Raw genomic sequence first — 18,766 nt, 5'->3', positions numbered from 1 at the left:
TCTGAATCGTTCATATGTATTTAAGGCAGAATTGTTGGAGGTGAAACGTAAATACATGTGATACCAGACCAGAAATGTTCCATTTATTCCGTTGGTATTTGACTGGATTTTTTGAACAACTCATTTGAGGAGGCATTGAGTTTAATAATCGCCCGAATACTTCCTTTCAACTTAGTTTTATTAATTAAAGTTTCACTTATTTTGTTACACATTTCCTTTGGTCATTGTTTGCTCCTATTGGGGAGGTATGATACTATCAGACACTAGTTAAAGAAGATTTTTACTTTTCAGTGCACCAGTAATGAATTTAGCATCTCAAATGACATTAAGGTAGGCTCCTAAAAGCTCTTTGTGTTTTTTAAATATGTTAAGCACTACCTTCTGTGTTTAAAGCCATTACTGCCATTGAAAATAATGGTTTACATATGCTGATACAGGTAAAGGTTACATGGAATTTCTATTCTCAAGGTTTAATTTACATATCTTATTTTTTTACCTTTCCACCTCCTTGTGCCACAATAATGCCTCTGTCCTTTGGATCCTCACATAAAGCAAGGAATACCCTAAAATGGAAAACAACATAAGGTAAACAGCTTATTTCTCCAACAAATATTATGCATAATAGCGTCTTGCTATTTCATCATACAAACTTCTAAATTCCTACTACTATACGTTATCTGCTTTAGATAGACCATAAACATTTTGAATGACTGCATATTCAGGTCCCTGAAAATGTAAGAAGCTTTCTGAGAGCCTCACTTTGCATTCGGACATAGTTTAGCCATAGTGCCTGGAGGTGTGGTGCTTAATGTATAGGGAAACTGCATGTGTGCAATGTGGGGGGAACTGCATGTGTGCAATAATTATCATGGAAATACTAATGTGATCCCTGCACAAACTCCTGTTTACACCATGTTCAGGATGTACAGTATGACAGAAATACACTATGGACGTATTTAAGAGACCACTGGATTTAGATGTGGGGATACTGCTGGGGTTGGGGTTGGCAGACTCTTCTGTTTATAAATTATTTCACCCATAACCGGGAAGAAAATGCAAATGCTGGAATACCGCATTCAAGTCCAGATGCATCCCCCCTTACAGAGTAACTACAGGCCCAAATCCACTAACATTTACTACATGCTTGGAGCGGGTGTTAAATGGTTGTGAGGGCTTTGTGGAGGCCAGAGATGTGTATGGTAGGTGTGGCTGGTAAGTGGAGAGCTGTGCAACAGTTACCCACAGCTCTTGTAGCACTCAAGTGTCTTCTCACCCAGAATTTCCAGGTCCATAGTTTGCAGACCTGGGATTTCCAGGTCCAGCATTTATGGACTTTGTAATTTGGGGCCTGGAGACACAGGACATGTTAGATAAGCCCAAGAGGTATAACTCCGGGAATACCACTCCAAGCTACTTCTAGTGACATTGTGCTACAATAACACGACAGAAAATACCACAATAGTTAGACACTTCTCGATTGGTACATAATGACTCAACAGAGTCCTGTTTCAATGGACAATGGGTCAGCTAGGAAAGAAAGCTGAGAGAGCTATCCCCTTTTCCAGACTGTAAAGGTTGTGTGTAAATCTTCAGAATAACAGTCATACAGAGGTAATGCAACCTGGCTTTTATCTTATATTGGTTAGATAGTTACCTTGCTAAGAGCTCCTTAGTTGCATCAGTGAGGATGGCACTGTCTGCTTTCACCATGCATGTGAGCGCCGAAGTCACTCCTGCCTTGAGCAATCGCTTCACTCGCTTCGACACAAAGTCTTTCTTGTCCTGAGAAAGGTAGGATACATCTGTTAATACTTGGCAGTAGGGGTTAGATGCACGTGTTATTTGGGAGGAGAAATAACTTTTTTAAACATTGGCACTCTTATGTTCTTGGAAAAGGCAGAGCACAATGTTTTGTTGGGAGAATACCAGCAAAACCTTGGGGCATATTATCAAGAACGGCGTTAAAATGATCGCCTCTTTAGCGGCAGGAAACTGCAGCTAAAGTGGAGATAATGGGCGTGATAATATGCTCTTGAGAATTCCAATAGAAGCCCATGTTCCCACCAGAACATGGGCTTCTATGGGAATTCCAAAGGGCATATTATCAAGCCCATTATCGCCGCTTTAGCGGTAGTTTCCTGCCGCTAAAGAGGTGCTCATATCTGAAAGAGACACGTAAGTGATAGATTCCTTACCTTAGGCTATCCCCAGGCGTCAAACTGGATCCGGAATTTTTTTTGCGTAGCAATACCCCTGCGCGTCGGTAGGCGTCGTCTGCGGCTCCGCGTCCGTCGTCAGCGCCGTGAGCGCCGGAATGACGTCGTCGGAGTACTTAGACGCCGCCCATGCGCGCTGACGTCAGTTCTTCTTTTTTCCGCGCCAGCTAGCGCAGATCCGGAAGAAGCTCTACCCCCAGTCAATTTTTGACTGAACTTTTTGATCTTTTTGATCGCCCTTTCTTGTCGAGTCTTTGACTCCATCGGTGCCAGGGATGCCGCCCGGGTTCAAGCCTTGCTCGAAGTGCGACCGACTCATGTCGGTCACGGACCCCCATCGCCGGTGCCTGAAGTGCTTAGGCCTCGATGATCGAACCTGCTCCGACTGCCGGGCCCTGACGTCGAAGGCTAGGCGGGAGCGGTCCCGCAAGCGACTCCAGCTGAGGCAGTCTGCCCCGCGCCGCTCCAGGTCCCGGTCCCGGTCCCACGGGAGGTCGAGGGACAGGTCGCGAGGTCGGAGTCATCGGAGCTCCGGAAGTGGACACCGATCGTCTGGTTCCAAGTCCTCAGGTAAGAGGCATGAGCGGTCGGAGCGACGTCATCGATCCTCCGACCCACCCCGACGCTCGCACGATGCGGCCGGGGGCTCGGGCGACACCGCCCACGCGGCTCCGCGGGAGTCGCTAGCGTCGCCGTCTGCCCTACACCTTCGGGTCCCTGGGCAGGGCGCGACGCCGGAGGAGGTCGAGAGATACCTCATGGCCATGAGGGCCCTCCCTCCTCAGTCGGTTCCAGTGGCGCCTTCGGGCCCGACTGTTCCGTTTGGAGGTTCTAACGGGTCGGGCGCTTCGGCCCGACGCCGTCGGGCGCTTCGGCCCCGACGCCGCCGGCGACTTCGGTCTCGGCGCCGCAGGACCTCGCCGGATCCGGCTCCGGATCCGGGACGTTGCCGGTCGACCTTACGACCTCGCCGGCGCCCACTGTGGTTTGCTGCCCCCAATGTTTCCTACGGTCCGAATCAGGCGCCGGAAGGGCGCCGCTGGGCGCCGATTCCGTCAGCCTTTGGGGATTTTTATCTCCACGAGGAGGCCCTGTCTGCTAATCCTGGTTTACAGGACACAGGTGACGAGGAAGATTGGGAGGGGTCCGAGGACCCTCTGGCACTAGATTGCCAGTCTCAACAGGACTGGACATATGAGCTTGGGGAGGCCAGTGGTCTTGACACTTCACAGACACTGGATTTAGCTCACCTCCGACTGTGGCTTCGGAGGCGGGCTCTACATATAGTGTAGTGTTGACGAAGGCAGCTAAGGCCTTAAACCTTAAGCTCCCCGTCGCGGCCGTGAGGACTAACCTCCTCACAGAGGTCCTCAAACCGCAGTCAAGCTCCAGTGAGCCTCTGCTGCGGTTCAATGAGGCCTTGTGTGACATTCTTGTGGGCACTTGGTCCAAGCCCGCCACAGGTCCGCCTGTGGATAGGAACGTGGCCAGACGCTACCGCCCGGCCCCGGGCGACCCATGCTTTTTGTCCACCCATCCCACCCCCGAGAGTCTGGTCATCCAGGCCTCAAACTCCCAGATCGCATTCCCGTCGGCCCCGCCCGACAGGGAATCCAAGAGATACGAACAGTTCGGGAAGAAGGTTTTCTCGTCTGTTAGCTTAGTGCTGCGGTCTGTGAATACCGCCTGTCTCTTGGGCCGCTACACCCACACTCTGTGGGACACGGTTGCGGAGGTGCTGCCACAATGCCCAGAGGAGGTCCAGGCTAAACTCGGCCAAGCCCTTGCGGAAGGCCGAGACGCGGCACGCTTTTCTATCCGGTGTGGGCTGGATACCACGGACTCACTGGGCAGGGCGATGGCAACGACAGTGGCGGTTCGACGCCACGCCTGGTTGAGGTCCGCCAACTTCTCGGCCGATGTCCAGGCCACGCTACTGGACATGCCGTTTGATGGCCGTCGCCTCTTCGGCGACAAGGCAGACCATGCGCTGCAACGTTTCAAGGACTCTAGGGCTACGGCCAAGTCCTTGGGTCTCACTGCCCCACGCCAGCAATCGGGTGCCTTTCGCTCCTTTCGTGGCCACGGAAGGGGCGCCCCCACACGTACTGCCAGCCACGCGCCGCAGAATGTCCAACAGCGCTGTGGCGGACGTGGAAACCGCTGTGGCGGCGGTCGGGGACCACGGCGAGGCCAGTCCACACCCCCCGCAGCAGCACCTGCCTCTAAACCTTCCAAGTCCGAGTTTTCAGGCCCATGTGACGCCTGTGGGAGGCAGGGTTCGCCATCACCTCTCCCACTGGCGCACAGTCACTTCGGACAGGTGGGTGCTGCAGATTGTCCGAAGGGGCTACTCCCTTCCCTTCGAGGCATCCCCTCCATCCATGCCACCGCAATGCCACCGCATGTCGGGGGATCACTTGCAACTTCTGCAAGAGGAAGTCACGGCCCTCTTGGCCCAGAGGGCCATCGAGCGCGTTCCTGGGCCAGAAGTAGGGTGTGGATGTTACTCCCACTACTTTCTGGTACCCAAGAAGGGCAAAGGGGGCCTGCGCCCGATCTTGGACCTACGGAACGTCAACGGCTTCCTCCGGAAGGAGAAGTTCAAGATGCTAACTTTGGCTCAGGTCCTGGCTGCCCTGGACCCGGAAGACTGGATGGTAGCGTTGGACATGCAGGACGCTTATTTCCACATTCCCGTCCTGCCGGCCCACCGGCGTTACCTGCGGTTCACGGTAGGCCAAGAGCACTTTCAGTTTACCGTGCTCCCCTTCGGCCTTACCAGCGCCCCACGGGTGTTCACGAAGGTGATGGCGGTGGTCGCAGCTCATCTGCGTAGGCAGGGGGTGTCAGTCTTCCCCTACCTCGACGACTGGTTGTTGAAGGCGGGCTCGCCCCAGGTAGTCGTCACCCACCTCCAGACTACGGCCGATCTCCTGCACCAGCTGGGGTTCTCCATCAATGTGCCGAAGTCACACCTGTGCCCCTCTCAGAAGCTCCTCTTCATCGGAGCGGTTCTCGACTCTGCGCAGTTTCGGGTTTACCCACCCGAACAGCGGGTTCGGGATATTCAGGCTCTGATTCCCATCTTCCAGCCGTTATCCCGAGTCTCGGTCAGGTTGACGCTGCGGCTTCTGGGGCTGATGGCCTCCTGCATCCTTCTGGTGCATCACGCCAGGTGGCGGATGCGGGCTCTGCAGTGGGACCTGAAGTTTCAGTGGGCCCAGCATCAGGGCAACCTGTCCGATCATGTCTTGATCTCGGAGGGCACTGCGAGACAACTGCAGTGGTGGCTCACGGACCGCGACTGGGTCAGTGGCAGATCCCTCTCCCTACCCCACCCGGAGCACGTAGTTGTGACGGACGCGTCTCTCCAGGGCTGGGTAGGCCATATGGGAGAGGCGGAGATCAGAGGCCTCTGGTCTCCGGCGGAGTCCCGGCTCCATATCAACATGTTGGAGCTGCGGGCGATTCGTCTAGCACTGAAGGCATTCCTCCCCTCTGTTCGGGGGAGTGTAGTGCAAGTGTTCACCGACAACACCACCGCCATGTGGTACTGCAACAAACAAGGCGGAGTGGGGTCGTGGGCCCTGTGCCAGGAGGCTCTGCGCCTATGGCAATGGCTGGAACATCAGGGCGTGACCCTGGTGGTTCAACACCTGGCAGGCTCTCTGAATGCCAGGGCGGATGAACTCAGCCGTCGGTGCATGATGGATCACGAATGGCGTCTGAACTCGGACGTGGCGCAAGGTCTCTTTCAGCAATGGGGAGAGCCTTGGTTAGATCTATTCGCCACAGAAGAGAACGCGCAATGTCATCAGTTCTGCGCGTTGGAATTTCCAAGGCGGCACTCGCTCGGAGACGCTTTTCGTCGCGAGTGGAGCTGCGGTCTGTTGTACGCCTTTCTGCCTATACCACTTCTGCCCAGAGTGCTGAAGAAGATCAGGCGCGACCGGGCCCAGGTTATCCTTGTGGCTCCGGACTGGGCATGAAGATACTGGTATCCCGAGCTACTCAGCATGTCAGTCGATCCCCCGATTCGTCTGCCTATTCGGGAGGACCTTCTGTCGCAGCAGCAGGGGACGGTGCTGCACCCGAACCTGTCCAGTCTCCACCTACAAGCTTGGAGATTGAGCGGCGACAGTTGAGGCCATTTGACTTGCCTCCTGAAGTCTGTGATATCATTCTGGCAGCCAGGCGTCCCTCCACAAAGTCGGTATACGCCTGCAGGTGGAACAGATTTGTGGCATGGTGCACAGCAAAGGCTGTGGATCCTCTCTCTGCACCCCTTTCGGAAGTGCTGCTCTTTCTTCTTTCCCTTCCCCAGCAGGGCTCTGCTCTGGGCACTCTTAAAGGGTACCTTTCTGCTCTTTCTGCCTTCTTAAGGCTACCTGATCAGCCTTCTTTATTCAAGTCCCCCATTGTAAGTAGATTTCTGATGGGCATCACACACGTTTCCTCCTGTTCACTTTGTGATGCCCCAGTGGGACTTGAATCTTGTTCTCACTTATCTGATGTGAGGTCCCTTTGAGCCGCTACATAAATGTCCTCTCCGTCTTCTCACATTGAAGACTGCTTTCCTGGTCGCCATCACCTCTGCCAGGAGAGTGAGTGAGCTCCAGGCTCTTTCTTGTACTCCACCTTTCCTATCTGTTCATCCTGACAAGGTGGTGTTGCGTACACGACCTTCCTTTCTGCCCAAGGTTGTCACGGCCTTCCACATAGGGCAGTCCATTACTTTGCCCACCTTCTTTCCGCCTCCGCATCCCTCGAAAGAGGAAGAGAGGCTCCACCGCCTGGATCCAAAACGTGCGCTCTCCTATTACATAGACCGCACACGCCAATTCCGGGTGGATGACCAACTCTTTGTTGGTTACGTGGGCGTGAAGAAGGGAAAGGCAGTACACAAGAGGACCATTTCGCGGTGGATCATCTTGTGTATTCAGGCATGTTACTCCATGGCCAAAAAAGAGCCCCCTGCTGGAATGCGGGCTCATTCCACTCGAGCCACGGCAACAACAACTGCCTTGGGCAGAGGAGTCCCCTTACAGGACATTTGCCAGGCAGCTACGTGGGCCTCGCTGCACACGTTCGCAAGACACTACTGCCTGGACAGTCAAGTCCGGAGGGATGGCTTCTTTGGCCGTTCCGTCCTCCAGGACTTTCTGGTGTGATATTGGTTCGCAGACCCTCCACCGGGGTTGGTATTGCTGGGGTATCTATTCTAAGGTAAGGAATCTATCACTAACGTGTCTCTTTCAGATGCACCGTTTCTTGATAATATGCCGGTCCAGAGTCATGCTCAGCTTTATGAGTAACACAGAGCCTTAAAGGTGATTAGTTTTTTCACCAGCAGCTAATGTGGATCAACAGTTGCCTGAGAGGCGCACTGAAATTTAGGGAGGTTTAGTAGCAGCGGGGCAGTGGCATTTGGAAAATTTGAAGTTTGTTGAGCAGACACTGTTGTAAGCCCATATGTAAAGCAATGCAGTAATCAAGTCTAGATAGAAGAAGTGCTACAATTACCCTTTTCCTGGGTACAAAAAGGATAAAAGGAAAACTTTTCCGCAGGGATTCAATAGATAGAAACATGTCAAAGTGACTTGACTTACGTGGTCTGCAGTGGTGAGCTTGTCATCAAAATAGACTTCAAGGTTTCTAACTTTCCTGACCAGGAAGGCCACGTTTCCTAGATCCTGCGGCCGCCACATGGAGGACCAGAATGACGCGGCGCAAACAAATAGCAGGACCGCTGTTTTCCCTCAATTGAGTTTAAAACAGTTTTTGTTGATCCATTTTCTCACCTCCTGCATACTGTTACAGAGGTGTGCGGCTACCTCAAGGGTTGTATGGCATTACAACGCGGGCTTTTACCCTGCGTGCCATTATAACACTGTTTTTACAACGCAAGTCGTTACCACGACTTGCGCTGTAAGGGCTAGATAGTGGAATAGTGTAATTTTCTATTCAAACTCCAGCCCTTGTTACAGTATGGAAGGTGTTGGAATAGAAAATTAACTATTTCCTATCCAACAGCGCCCTCCAGCGCAAGTTGTTGTAACGACTTGCATTGTAATAGCATTGTAATGCCCGCCTTGTAAAGGCTGTTTACCACCTCAAGTAGGTCAGTGAAAATGGAAACCACTATCTTGGTGTCATCAGCACAGGACACTATAGAGGAACCAAAAGACCATATGAGTTTTGCCAGGGGGGAAACATAGACATTAAACAGTGTGGGCCGTAATGCTGAGCCCTGAGGGCCCCACACGGAAGAGAGAATGGGTTAGAGAAAAAATTACAGAGTAACTAATTGTTCTCGTCCCGATAGAAAATACCCTCACGTAGTCAGGGTGGCCTTACTTATTCCAATACTCTCCAAGCGGGTAAGCAGTACTTTATGGTTGACAGTGTCAAAAGCTGCAGACAAAACTAAGAAAATGAGGGCAGCTTTCAATTATCTCACTGTTCCCCTTGGTTGCTACAATCAAAGCAGATTCTGTGCTGTGACTACCACTAAAATTCACGCTGAGATGTAGTAGTTTGGTAGTAGTAAGGAAAGATGACAATTCTGTATTCATAGCTTTCTCTGCTATTTTGGCAGGAAACAGAAGTAGTGAGGGCAATAACTATTAACTTCCAAGGGGTTTAATGAGGGTTTCTTTATTAACCCCTTCACTGCTGGCCCGTTTCCGCCCCTGTGCTGTAAACAAATGAACAGGGGCGGGCCATGACGAACCCCAGCCGTCATCAGCACACGAGCACCGTAGTGCATGACGGCTGGGGTTCGTCATCAGCATTCAAGGGGTTAAAGGTATAATTGATGCCGTTTTCCAAGTTGTAGGAAAGTATCCAGATTTGAGGATGTTATTTAAGAGCGTGGTAAGATGTCCTTGAGACAGATGACTAGAAAGGCAAGGATAAGTAGGAGCCTAATATTAGTGGCTTCAATAAGCTTAATTGCCAGCTTCATTGACGGAGGGGAAAATTCAGAAAAATTTTCTTTGAAGAGTTTATTGTCTATGGCAGGGTTCTCCAATATTTTCTGTGAAAAGAGCGACTTATGGCCAATGAAAATCATCCTTAGCTACTAATATTATTAACATAAGTATAAAAATAGAACACGTTCACCTGTAGGCATTGTGGCGCTGAATTACAGATGTTTATTTATACCCATTTTATCGGCCTCGGATACCTGAAAGAATGAGTGGACCCGCCAGGATTTGAACCTGTGACCATGAAGTCAAACATAGGTACCTGCAGTGGACACATTTATCCACTGAGCCAACAGACAGTGTTGTAATACTGACCACTCCAGGCGGCTGGATTACATTAGTGGACACCGTATGCAGGATTACGAACAGTGGTCACCTCACATCGTCAAGAATGGTTAGCCCTGTCAATGTGAATAATACATACCAGCCCTAGGTGCAGTGCCCTTGGCTGTCAGTAAGAAACAATACCATGCAAAGCTGCACGATTTATGGCTCATATGTCAGCTTTACATATATTTTGGAAATTCAACCATTTTTCTCCAAATATTAGCTTATGCGACCCGAAAATACACACATGTGCATCTGGAATATGCACTTTTCACTTACGGTACATGTATATTAACCAAGCTAAAGCTTCCTATTTATTAGGGTGGGCTGCACAAAGGAGAGCTACTAATAGGAAGCTGAAGAGCTACCAGTGGCGCATGAGTCGCTCATTGAAGGGCCTGGTCCATGTCTTTCATACCCCTGTGCTTCTCCAGCTACATTTGCATCCAGAATTCCTGTATTTTTCTTGGATTAACTGAATGGGATTATTATGATTCAAGGTTTCCTTGCTCAAGTGTACCACTTCCTTCTTGTTGCTGCTGTGAAACTGCCTTTTCCTATCTCATAAGACCTCAATCAACAAAGGGCAAGGCCTACCTTGGGATGCTCTTCGGGCACATGCTGTTTTGAGAACTTGGCCAGCTGTACCAGCTCAGGAATGATCTCTTTCACATCGTAGCTGTTGGTGCAGTTCACTAAGGTCGACGCGACAGCATACAGGACCGTCTTATCGCTAGACTGAAAATCAAGAACAGATTAGTAGATAAATATAAATGAAGAATTTGTTTTGATCTTCAAGGGCTAGATTACGAAAATGTTAAGCATCCACTGTGACACCCTTTTTGCCTTTATTGCTTTGTTATACATTATTTTCTTACAGTGGAACTGTATGAGAGGGCCTGAGAGTAAATCATCACACTAACACCAATTTGAGAAATCTGTTCTAGCTCACCATTTGTAAGTAATATAAATATACATATAGAGAGACGTATATGAATATAGAGTGAGATGGCTACCCTGTATATATGGAGTGATGAACATGTTATCTTTGGTAACGCTCTTTATGGACTCAAACTAGCTGCAGATTCTTCTCATTCTGAATATTCTCTAGGCATCAGAATGCATCTGGAAACTTCTCTGCAGTACCTCTGTGCACGGGTAGGTGGTGTCGACGACTCTGCACTGACGCTGTTCCGCTCTGGAAATGATATGCGGACGCTATATCCGCCTCACTCCCTTGCTGACGTCAGTTGCTCTCAAGACTGTCTCTTATCCCAGAGTCAGAGTCCCTATAGCAAATTGGTTGTGACAAGTGTGCAGATTCTTAGCAATTGGATCTTATTAATAAGAGAGTCCAATCACAGAAAAGGGAGGGAGGTCAGTGGGGAATCTGTGGCTTTATAAGATAAAGCATTACCGAAGGTAAATAATTTTTTCTAAAGAGACTACTAGCTGTAGATTCCTCACCTTTGGAATAGATACCAAAGCAGTACCTATTCAGAGGTGGGTCTGCAAATGGGCTCAAACCACAAAGTCCTGCAGGACCAAGCAGGCAAAATTTGAATCGAGTCTCACAGAGATGAGAGGTAGCTCTGGAACCGCACCTGGTGATGTAGAAAAAACTGGAGCTGATTTCAGTGCGCAGGATATATAAGCTCCACTTGTCATTTCCGGAGCAGAACAGCATACATTTGGAGCAGTATGGTGCCACCTCCCGATACGCAGAGGTACTGCTGAAAAGTTTCCAGATCCAGTCTGAGGAATCAGCCCAGATCTGCTTGGGGAATATTCAAAAGGTGAAGGAATCTACAGCTAGAAATCTCTATCTGAAATTTACACATAGAGTAACACAGTAGGCAAATCCTGAACAATTACATTGTATGAAGAATAGTCTTTAAATACATTTGTGGTCCATTAACTTTGTAGAGTCTACTTGTTTGATAGTAATGAAAAAAGGCTGCTCTTACACTACTAGATTACTATAGCAGCAGTGTCTCGAGGGGGAAGAAGAGCAAAGCTTAGAGATTTGATACAGAATCAAGGTCCTGCAAGCATCCAATACCGACAGGCTGGAGTTAAACACATCTGAAAACATTGTTAAATATAGACAAGTTGAGCGATGGACAAGTTACCTTGGACAGCTCAAACATGGCTTGCAGAGCTGGCTCATCTTCCACAAAGTCATCCTTGACGTCTGCATCCAGGGTCAGGTAAGCAAGCCCCTCTACCGCCCACTTCCTGGTTCGATTGTCAATGCCTGCATTACACAGCCACCTGGGCAAGGAGGCGAGAAAGAGCATAGTCAGTCCTCAGACACAGTGGTTCATGAATCATTAAAAAATAAACCACGTGTGCCATAAGAATTGTGCAGGTTCAATGATCACCTTGTTCAGACGCATACATTCAATAATACCCTCTTGATGAGGCATAGCTTCTTTTATCATTTAACAGTATAAGATACAAACATTAATTACACGCCTTGTAGTATAACCTATGTCATGATAAATCTCCAAGGCTTATGGTAACAGGAAAACACACAGGAAACTGATTAAGTGAGAATGTAGGAACATAAAGCTACAGTAGACAAAGATAACGAGATGACAACACTTTCATAACACTGTATAGAAAGAAAACACAAATTCTTATGCAATATTGACTAATTTTTTGATCTAGACGCATTCCTTTTGGAAAGCGACACTGATGAACCCTAACTGATTAGTCTATTCCGCTAATATTTTCAACATAAGGGCACTAGGTTGGCAATTTACCCTGATGAAGGACCATTTTATACCTATCTTTTTCACTATCCCTCATTCTCTCCGGATTTTCTTTTTTTGTTCCTCTGCATCGTCTGCCCCACTCCCTTCTTATTCCTTTTATTTTGGAAATTGCAGAACGTTTTATGACTTTTTGATATTTCTATCAGTCTTGTCACAGGATTCAAAACTGGCTCTGGTGATATTTCATGACGATAATCACATTTTCATCACGCTGGCTTTGTACCATTTTGGTTATTTGTCAAAGGAGAGATTCACCTATTTGGATTTGTAAAACTGTGTTTATCCTGTTAGCTTTTCACAAAAAAGTCAAGTATCCATTTTCACTAATGTTATAGCCTCAAAAAGACTCTTCTGTCAAATCGGCAAACTAACAAGCTGGCATAGATGGAAAGCTGTATCATGGGTGGGTCCAGGAATCTGTATTGGTTCAAAAGAGAACCTAGAGCTGTTGTCTGCGTATGCAAGATCTGTGGGGCCAAATTTATCATCATTTGAAACAGCGCGATGCACCATGTATGCTAAGATATGTTGCATTCCTGCTCTCTCACTGTGCTGGTGCACTCAGTGGAGCCTAGCACCAATAAAGGTACCTTTGCGCCAGGGTGCAAGGATGCCTGCAGGATTGTTTTGTGCAGGAAGGGGCAGCTTCTAGCACAAAACAATCCTTAGAGGTGTTTTTCCCCTAATAAGTGTTCTACAGAATGCTGCACACTTAGAAAGAGAAAAAAACGAGGTGAAATATGGATATTTCTCCTCGATGCACCTCTCTCAGGAAGGCGTACAATTCTGATGCATTCCCAAGTTTATCAGTCTTGGTACATCTTATAATGTGCCAAAATTCAAGGGTGGAAGCGTAGGCTGACCCACGCAACACCCAAGGAACACCTTCAATCAATCAATCAATCAATCAAGGAGGACATTTTTAGAGCGGGCTACTCACCCGCAAGGGGCTCAAGGCGCTGGGGGGAGGGGTGGGTTGCTGCTGCTGCTCGAAGAGCAAGGTCTTGAGTTGCTTTCTGAAGGAGAGATGGTCTTGGGTCAGTCGTAGGTGGGTGGGGAGGGAGTTCCACATCTTGGCAGCCAGGTAGGAGAAGGATCTTCCTCCGGTGGTGGTTGTGCGAATCGGTGGGACGGTGGCGAGGGCGAGGCTGGCGGAGCGGAGTTGTCAGGTGGGTGTGTAGAACGTTAGGCGGTTGTTGAGGTATTCGGGCCAGTGTCGTGGAAAGCTTTGTGAGCGTGGGTGAAGAACCTGAACATGATCCTTTTGCTGACGAGGAGCCAGTGCAGGTCGCTCAGGTGGGCAGAGATGTGGCTGTGTCGGGGTATGTCCAGGATGAGTCGTGCATTAGCGGTCTGTATGCGTTGGAGTCTTTTCTGTAGTTTGGCTGTGGTTCCTGCGTAGAGGGCGTTCCCGTAGTCCATTCGGCTGGTGACGAGGGCCTGGGTGACCGTCTTTCTGGTGTTGGTGGGGATCCACCGGAAGATCTTTCGGAGCATGCGCAGGGTGTTGAAACATGATGATGAGACGGCGTAGACTTGCTTGGTCATCGTGAGGGAGGAGTCCAGGATGAAGCCTAGGTTGCGTGCATGGTCCGTGGGCTTGGGGGCGGTGCCCAGTGCAGGGGGCCACCAGGAGTCGTCCCAGGCAGAGGGGGATGGTCCCAGGATGAGGACTTCCATCTTGTCTGAGTTCCGTTTCAGACGGCTGAGCTTCATCCATTCCGCGACGTCTTTCATTCCTTCCTGGAGGCTGGCTCTGGCGGGATCGTTGGTGAGGGAGAGGATCAACTGGGTGTCGTCGGCATAGGAGATGATGTTTAGGTTGTGTTGGTGTGCAATAGCTGCGAGGGGGGTCATGTAGATGTTGAAGAGGGTGAGGCTGAGCGAGGAGCCTTGAGTTACGCTACAGATGATCTTGGTGGCCGCTGAGCGGAAGGGAGGGAGGTGGACTCGCTGAGTTCTGTCGGAGAGGAAGGAGGTGACCCATTCCAGGGCCGTTCCTTGGATCCCGGCGTGGTGGAGGCGGCTTGTTAGGGTGCGGTGGCAGACTGTGTTGAATGCGGCCGATAGGTCGAGGAGGATGAGGGCAGCAGTTTCCCCGTTGTCGAGCAGGGACCTGATGTCGTCGGTGGCTGCTATGAGGGCGGTCTCAGTGCTGTGGTTTGCTCGGAATCCAGACTGCGAAGGGTCGAGGGATCCGTTAGTCTCGAGGAAGGAGGTTAGCTGTTTGTTGATGGTCTTCTCGATGACTTTAGCGGGGAACGGGAGGAGCGAGATGGGGCGGAAGTTCTTGAGGTCCGTGGGGTCTGCGGTGGGTTTCTTCAGGAGGGCGCTGATCTCCGCTTGTTTCCAGCTCTCCGGAAAGGTGGCGGATGCGAAGGAGTTGTTAATGATGTTCCGGAGTTGGGGTGCGATGATGGAGTTGGCTTTGTTGAAGATGTGGTGTGGACAGGGGTCGGCAGGGGAGCCGGAGTGGATGGTGTTCATCATGAGGGAGGTGTCTTCAGTGCTGACAGGGGTCCCGGCGTAGAGGATGGTGGTGGGGGGCGTTGGTTCGGTGGTTGGGTGCGTGGTCTGGGCGCTGAAGCTGTTGTGTATGTTGGCAATCTTGTGGTGGAAGAACGAGGCGAGTGCGTCGCAGAGGTCTTGCAAGGGCGTGATATCGTTGTTGCTGGCGCTGGGGTTGGAGAGCTCTTTAACGATGCCCCCCAGGGCAGAGTAACCAAAGGCAGTGACTTGCACTGCCTTACAATGCTCCAGATTTATGTAGCAGCACAGGGCCAAGCACGATGGTCTTGTGTTAAATGGTGAATCTGACTTAAGGACTGAGTTGTCTTTCTGGCACCATGCGTGACACAAGGTCAACGCAATCCAATGATAAATCTTGGTACATGGGCTCTGCAGTGGTTTCGTGGTTTCCTGCCTGCTTTAGTTTTTTTGTTACATTTACATTTCTTTCTTCTTTCCTTTGTTTTTTGTTAGATGGTTTTGATTTCTTTACTTGGTGTTGAAAATTAAAGTATAATATTGCATTTCTCTCTACCGGTGTGCTATGCTAGGGTATTTTGGTAATCCAATCGGCACTTTAAAAGAGAGGCTGCAGAATTAAGGTTGGATTTCTCTTTATGATGTGACTTTGTTTTAATCGTGTACTGTTTTGCATAGGATACGAATATCTACGCCCCAAATTACCCCCAATCTAGTACATTGATATATATACCTGGAGAATACCCTTGTCTGAAGACGGTACAGGGGCTGCAGCCTTCTTTCGTGACCTCCTTCTACGTTTGGCCAATACTGGCCTTTCATTCCCATTAACTCCGGACAGTGATCATTGTCTCGAGACCATCACCCCAGCAAGCGCATTACTGAGCTGCAAAAATTCCCATCATCATTTTATTTGGCCTAGGGATGAAGATAGGTCGATCTTTCTCCCTCTAACAAGCCACAGTTCTCCCAGCACCAGCGTCCTCAAGCAGCCACAGGCCAGACTTGATTGAGCGCATCTGAGAGTTTTGTTTTTTTGTTTTTCACTAAAAACCTCCTTCATTTGAAGTTTGTTTTTGAGGAACATAAATCTTTGCCAATAGGGTGCATTCACCATGGTGCCCGCGTGGCAACGCTTAAGTGCCATCAGCGGAGCTGTCACATAGATTTCCACCTCGGGCATGATATGGTGGACAGTCGTCTACCAGGTCAGTGGAGGGCAGCCCTCTGCTTCCCTGGCAGATCATCCACCATCCTCTAAGTGAGGCTCTTTATCTTTACTTACGTTCCAAATTTGAGAGTGTGCCTCTCAGCCATTGAATGGATACAGTAGGAACTCTTTCCCCACCACAACACTAAGGCCCTCATTCCAAGGGCCAAGTAATTCCTGATTGGGCCATTAGTAGGAGCGAACAGTCAAACTGGTAATCACAAGTTGTATGTTTCACCCACACTCCTGTTTCTTTATCCCTGTGCACATTTAGACAGGTACAACTTTCGGGATTATGCGCAGAGGAGTACGGCTTAGAGCGGGTGAAAAACATACAGGAACTGGTGTGCAAACACAGATTCCTGCTGTTATTCCGCAGTGCAAGGGTGCAAACTTGTAATTCAGATTGAATTTTGCACGGGGGAAATTCCAATCTCCATGGTATGTGTATCTTGCTGGGGTGTAATTCTAATTTTCCAGTAAACCCTTACTGAAGGCCTAGGTCCAGAATTAGAATGAGTGGATCCTCTAGGGGGCAATGTAGTCTTGGGCAATAGGAATGGTCCTGCCGAGTACACAGAAACAGATGAGCCCAGCCTTTTCTAACCCAAGGCCAATATGAAACCAGAACTCCTCAGTGCAGCCGAAGAGGAAGATGGGTTTGAATGGAGCCCAAGCACACAGCCAGAGCTGCACTAGGACCCCTAAGCTCTGACCAGCCCAAATGACATGTCTACAATGAAGATCTTGGGCAAGGTTAGGGGTCTGGCTAGTCTGTATCATTGTAAGCTGCCCGCTGACGGAAAGATTCACCTGATTTCCACATATTCATGCCATTTTTCAAAAGATCTGGAGCCATGCTAAGAAGTTGCAATGAGCTCACAGGAGGAGAAAAGCTGTTCTAGAACCAGGAATTTTTTAGAAGAATTTCCAATCTTATAATGATCCTGGAATAGAGAACTGTCTGTGCACTTCAGCTTAGCTTTGTGTAATGACTGCAGCTGAAATGTGTCGCGCGATGGATTGATACAGTATTACCAACCATCAAAGGGCAAAGCTGCACCTGAAGCTCACAGACAAGACCACATGACAGACAACACCGGCAGCACTATGGTAAATGCATGCTTACTTCCTGCATTGCTTTGCCAGCTTCTCTGTGGATCCTTCTGCGAACTGCCGCAGACCATAGTCCGAGCCTCCAGCAGAGCCCAGCTTGCACAGCCCCTGAAAAAGAAATTGTTCTTTAGCCATGGGATCCAGGTCAGTGACCAAATGATCAGGACTCATGCGGCTCAATGACAGTGTGAAGCAGGAAGGAAGGGGCAAATGAACCAAGTAGTAATATGATACTCTCTTTTACTTGTTCGCGTGTAACACCACTGGTGAAATATTAGAGCTGCTCAGGCACCTAGTAACTAGGGTTACCACTCAGTTATCAGATCCCCCAAAAGGTATCTCCGAGCCACCAGGTCCTGCAACACTGAGCCGACTATTGCTGCATATCTGATACTGAGTCACTTGGACCTGTGGCACTGCAGGTGAGCCACTGGTGCCCTGCAACATTACCACTGAGCCACTGGGGCCCGCAACACTGCCACTGAGACCCGAGAACATGCATCAGTGACACTGAGCCACTGGGGTCTGCAACAATACCCGTGAGCATCGAGGACCCCCACCCCCAACAGTAGCAGTGTACTAGTAAGACCTGCAACCTATCTTAAGACACCACCTCCTGCAACACTAATACTAATAGTCACAAACACAACAAGAGTCTGAAATCTCAGCTATGCTGGAACTAAGACTTGAGACCTATAATACTACCACTAAGACATAAGGTCCACATTAGACATACACAAGAGCCATGAAACCTACTCCACAACCCACCCTCTGAGCATCCAGGCAGTCAGTCTTACAGTATGTCCTTTGTGCCATCAGGCTGGCCCCACAGCCATACCTGTGATCACCAAGAGTATCTCACAACCCCTATATTATCCTTCAGTCCCTGAATCATTGCCACAGAGGCACTCTGTGCCCTTCTCACAAACCGTAGTAGATGATAAGCCATAATGTGAGCCACTCTACTCACAACACAAACTGAAGATTCACATCTGTAAAAGTGACTCATCTGAATGGCCTAGAATCCTACACGAGGTTCTTCAAGCAGCCCAGCAAGAACAATAATGACTAGTTTCATGAGCACGGTACCAGAAAATGGTAACATTCGGATTTAGGTTTTTCACTTGTACTTTACAACATAGAAAGAGTGGCCATATCTAAAAGCATTGATGGATAATGCGTTGCACCCCAACAGCGTGAAGCACCAACAAAACCACTGTATGAGGATTCAGTGATAGCGTCTCTTATTCAATGATATCGGCTCTAGAGGTTCTTGATAACTCACCACCAGTGCTCGGATTTTAATCTTCTCATTCTTGGTTTTCTTATAGATCTCCTTCAGCATGGACACGCCATTGGTGATAATGAAGGTGGCTCGGCTCAGCTTGGTGGAGGCGTGGATCAGCGCCTCTACTGCTACCAGCTGGTCAATCTCGTTCTCAGAGCTGGTAAGGGCCACCATCATCTCCATAACCCCCTGCATGCCCAGCAGCTTGTTGCCAACATCAAAGGGACCCTGCAGGATGCCGGACACAGTCTGGATCGCGTGCAGATTCTTTTCCATGTTGTTTGGGTCAAATTTGCCCCTTCAGGAGAAAACAAAGGAATATGTTATCAGTCTCAATCCCACAGGGCTCT

At 49.3% G+C, this 18,766-nt stretch overlaps 1 protein-coding gene across 2 annotated transcripts in view; it reads right to left on the bottom strand.

The window, feature by feature from the left end:
* LOC147729838 (protein unc-45 homolog B-like) overlaps window positions 1-18,766 on the bottom strand; it is a 93,552-nt gene that overhangs the window by 35,829 nt on the left and 38,957 nt on the right. For both annotated transcript variants that reach the window (XM_086954740.1, XM_086954741.1), the window contains exons 10-15: window positions 18,414-18,714; window positions 17,142-17,236; window positions 11,668-11,809; window positions 10,133-10,273; window positions 1,655-1,782; window positions 497-563 (exon numbers count right to left, since the gene is read on the bottom strand). In XM_086954740.1, the coding sequence (XP_086810866.1) occupies window positions 497-563; window positions 1,655-1,782; window positions 10,133-10,273; window positions 11,668-11,809; window positions 17,142-17,236; window positions 18,414-18,714 (874 nt within the window). The remainder of the gene's footprint in view (window positions 1-496; window positions 564-1,654; window positions 1,783-10,132; window positions 10,274-11,667; window positions 11,810-17,141; window positions 17,237-18,413; window positions 18,715-18,766) is intronic.

This window comes from Lissotriton vulgaris, chromosome 2_1 (assembly GCF_964263255.1).
Source record: "Lissotriton vulgaris chromosome 2_1, aLisVul1.2, whole genome shotgun sequence".
Classification (NCBI taxonomy): Eukaryota; Metazoa; Chordata; class Amphibia; order Caudata; family Salamandridae; genus Lissotriton; species Lissotriton vulgaris.
The sequence above is the reverse complement of the archived record's forward strand: the minus strand, read 5'-3'. Positions and strand labels throughout refer to the sequence as shown.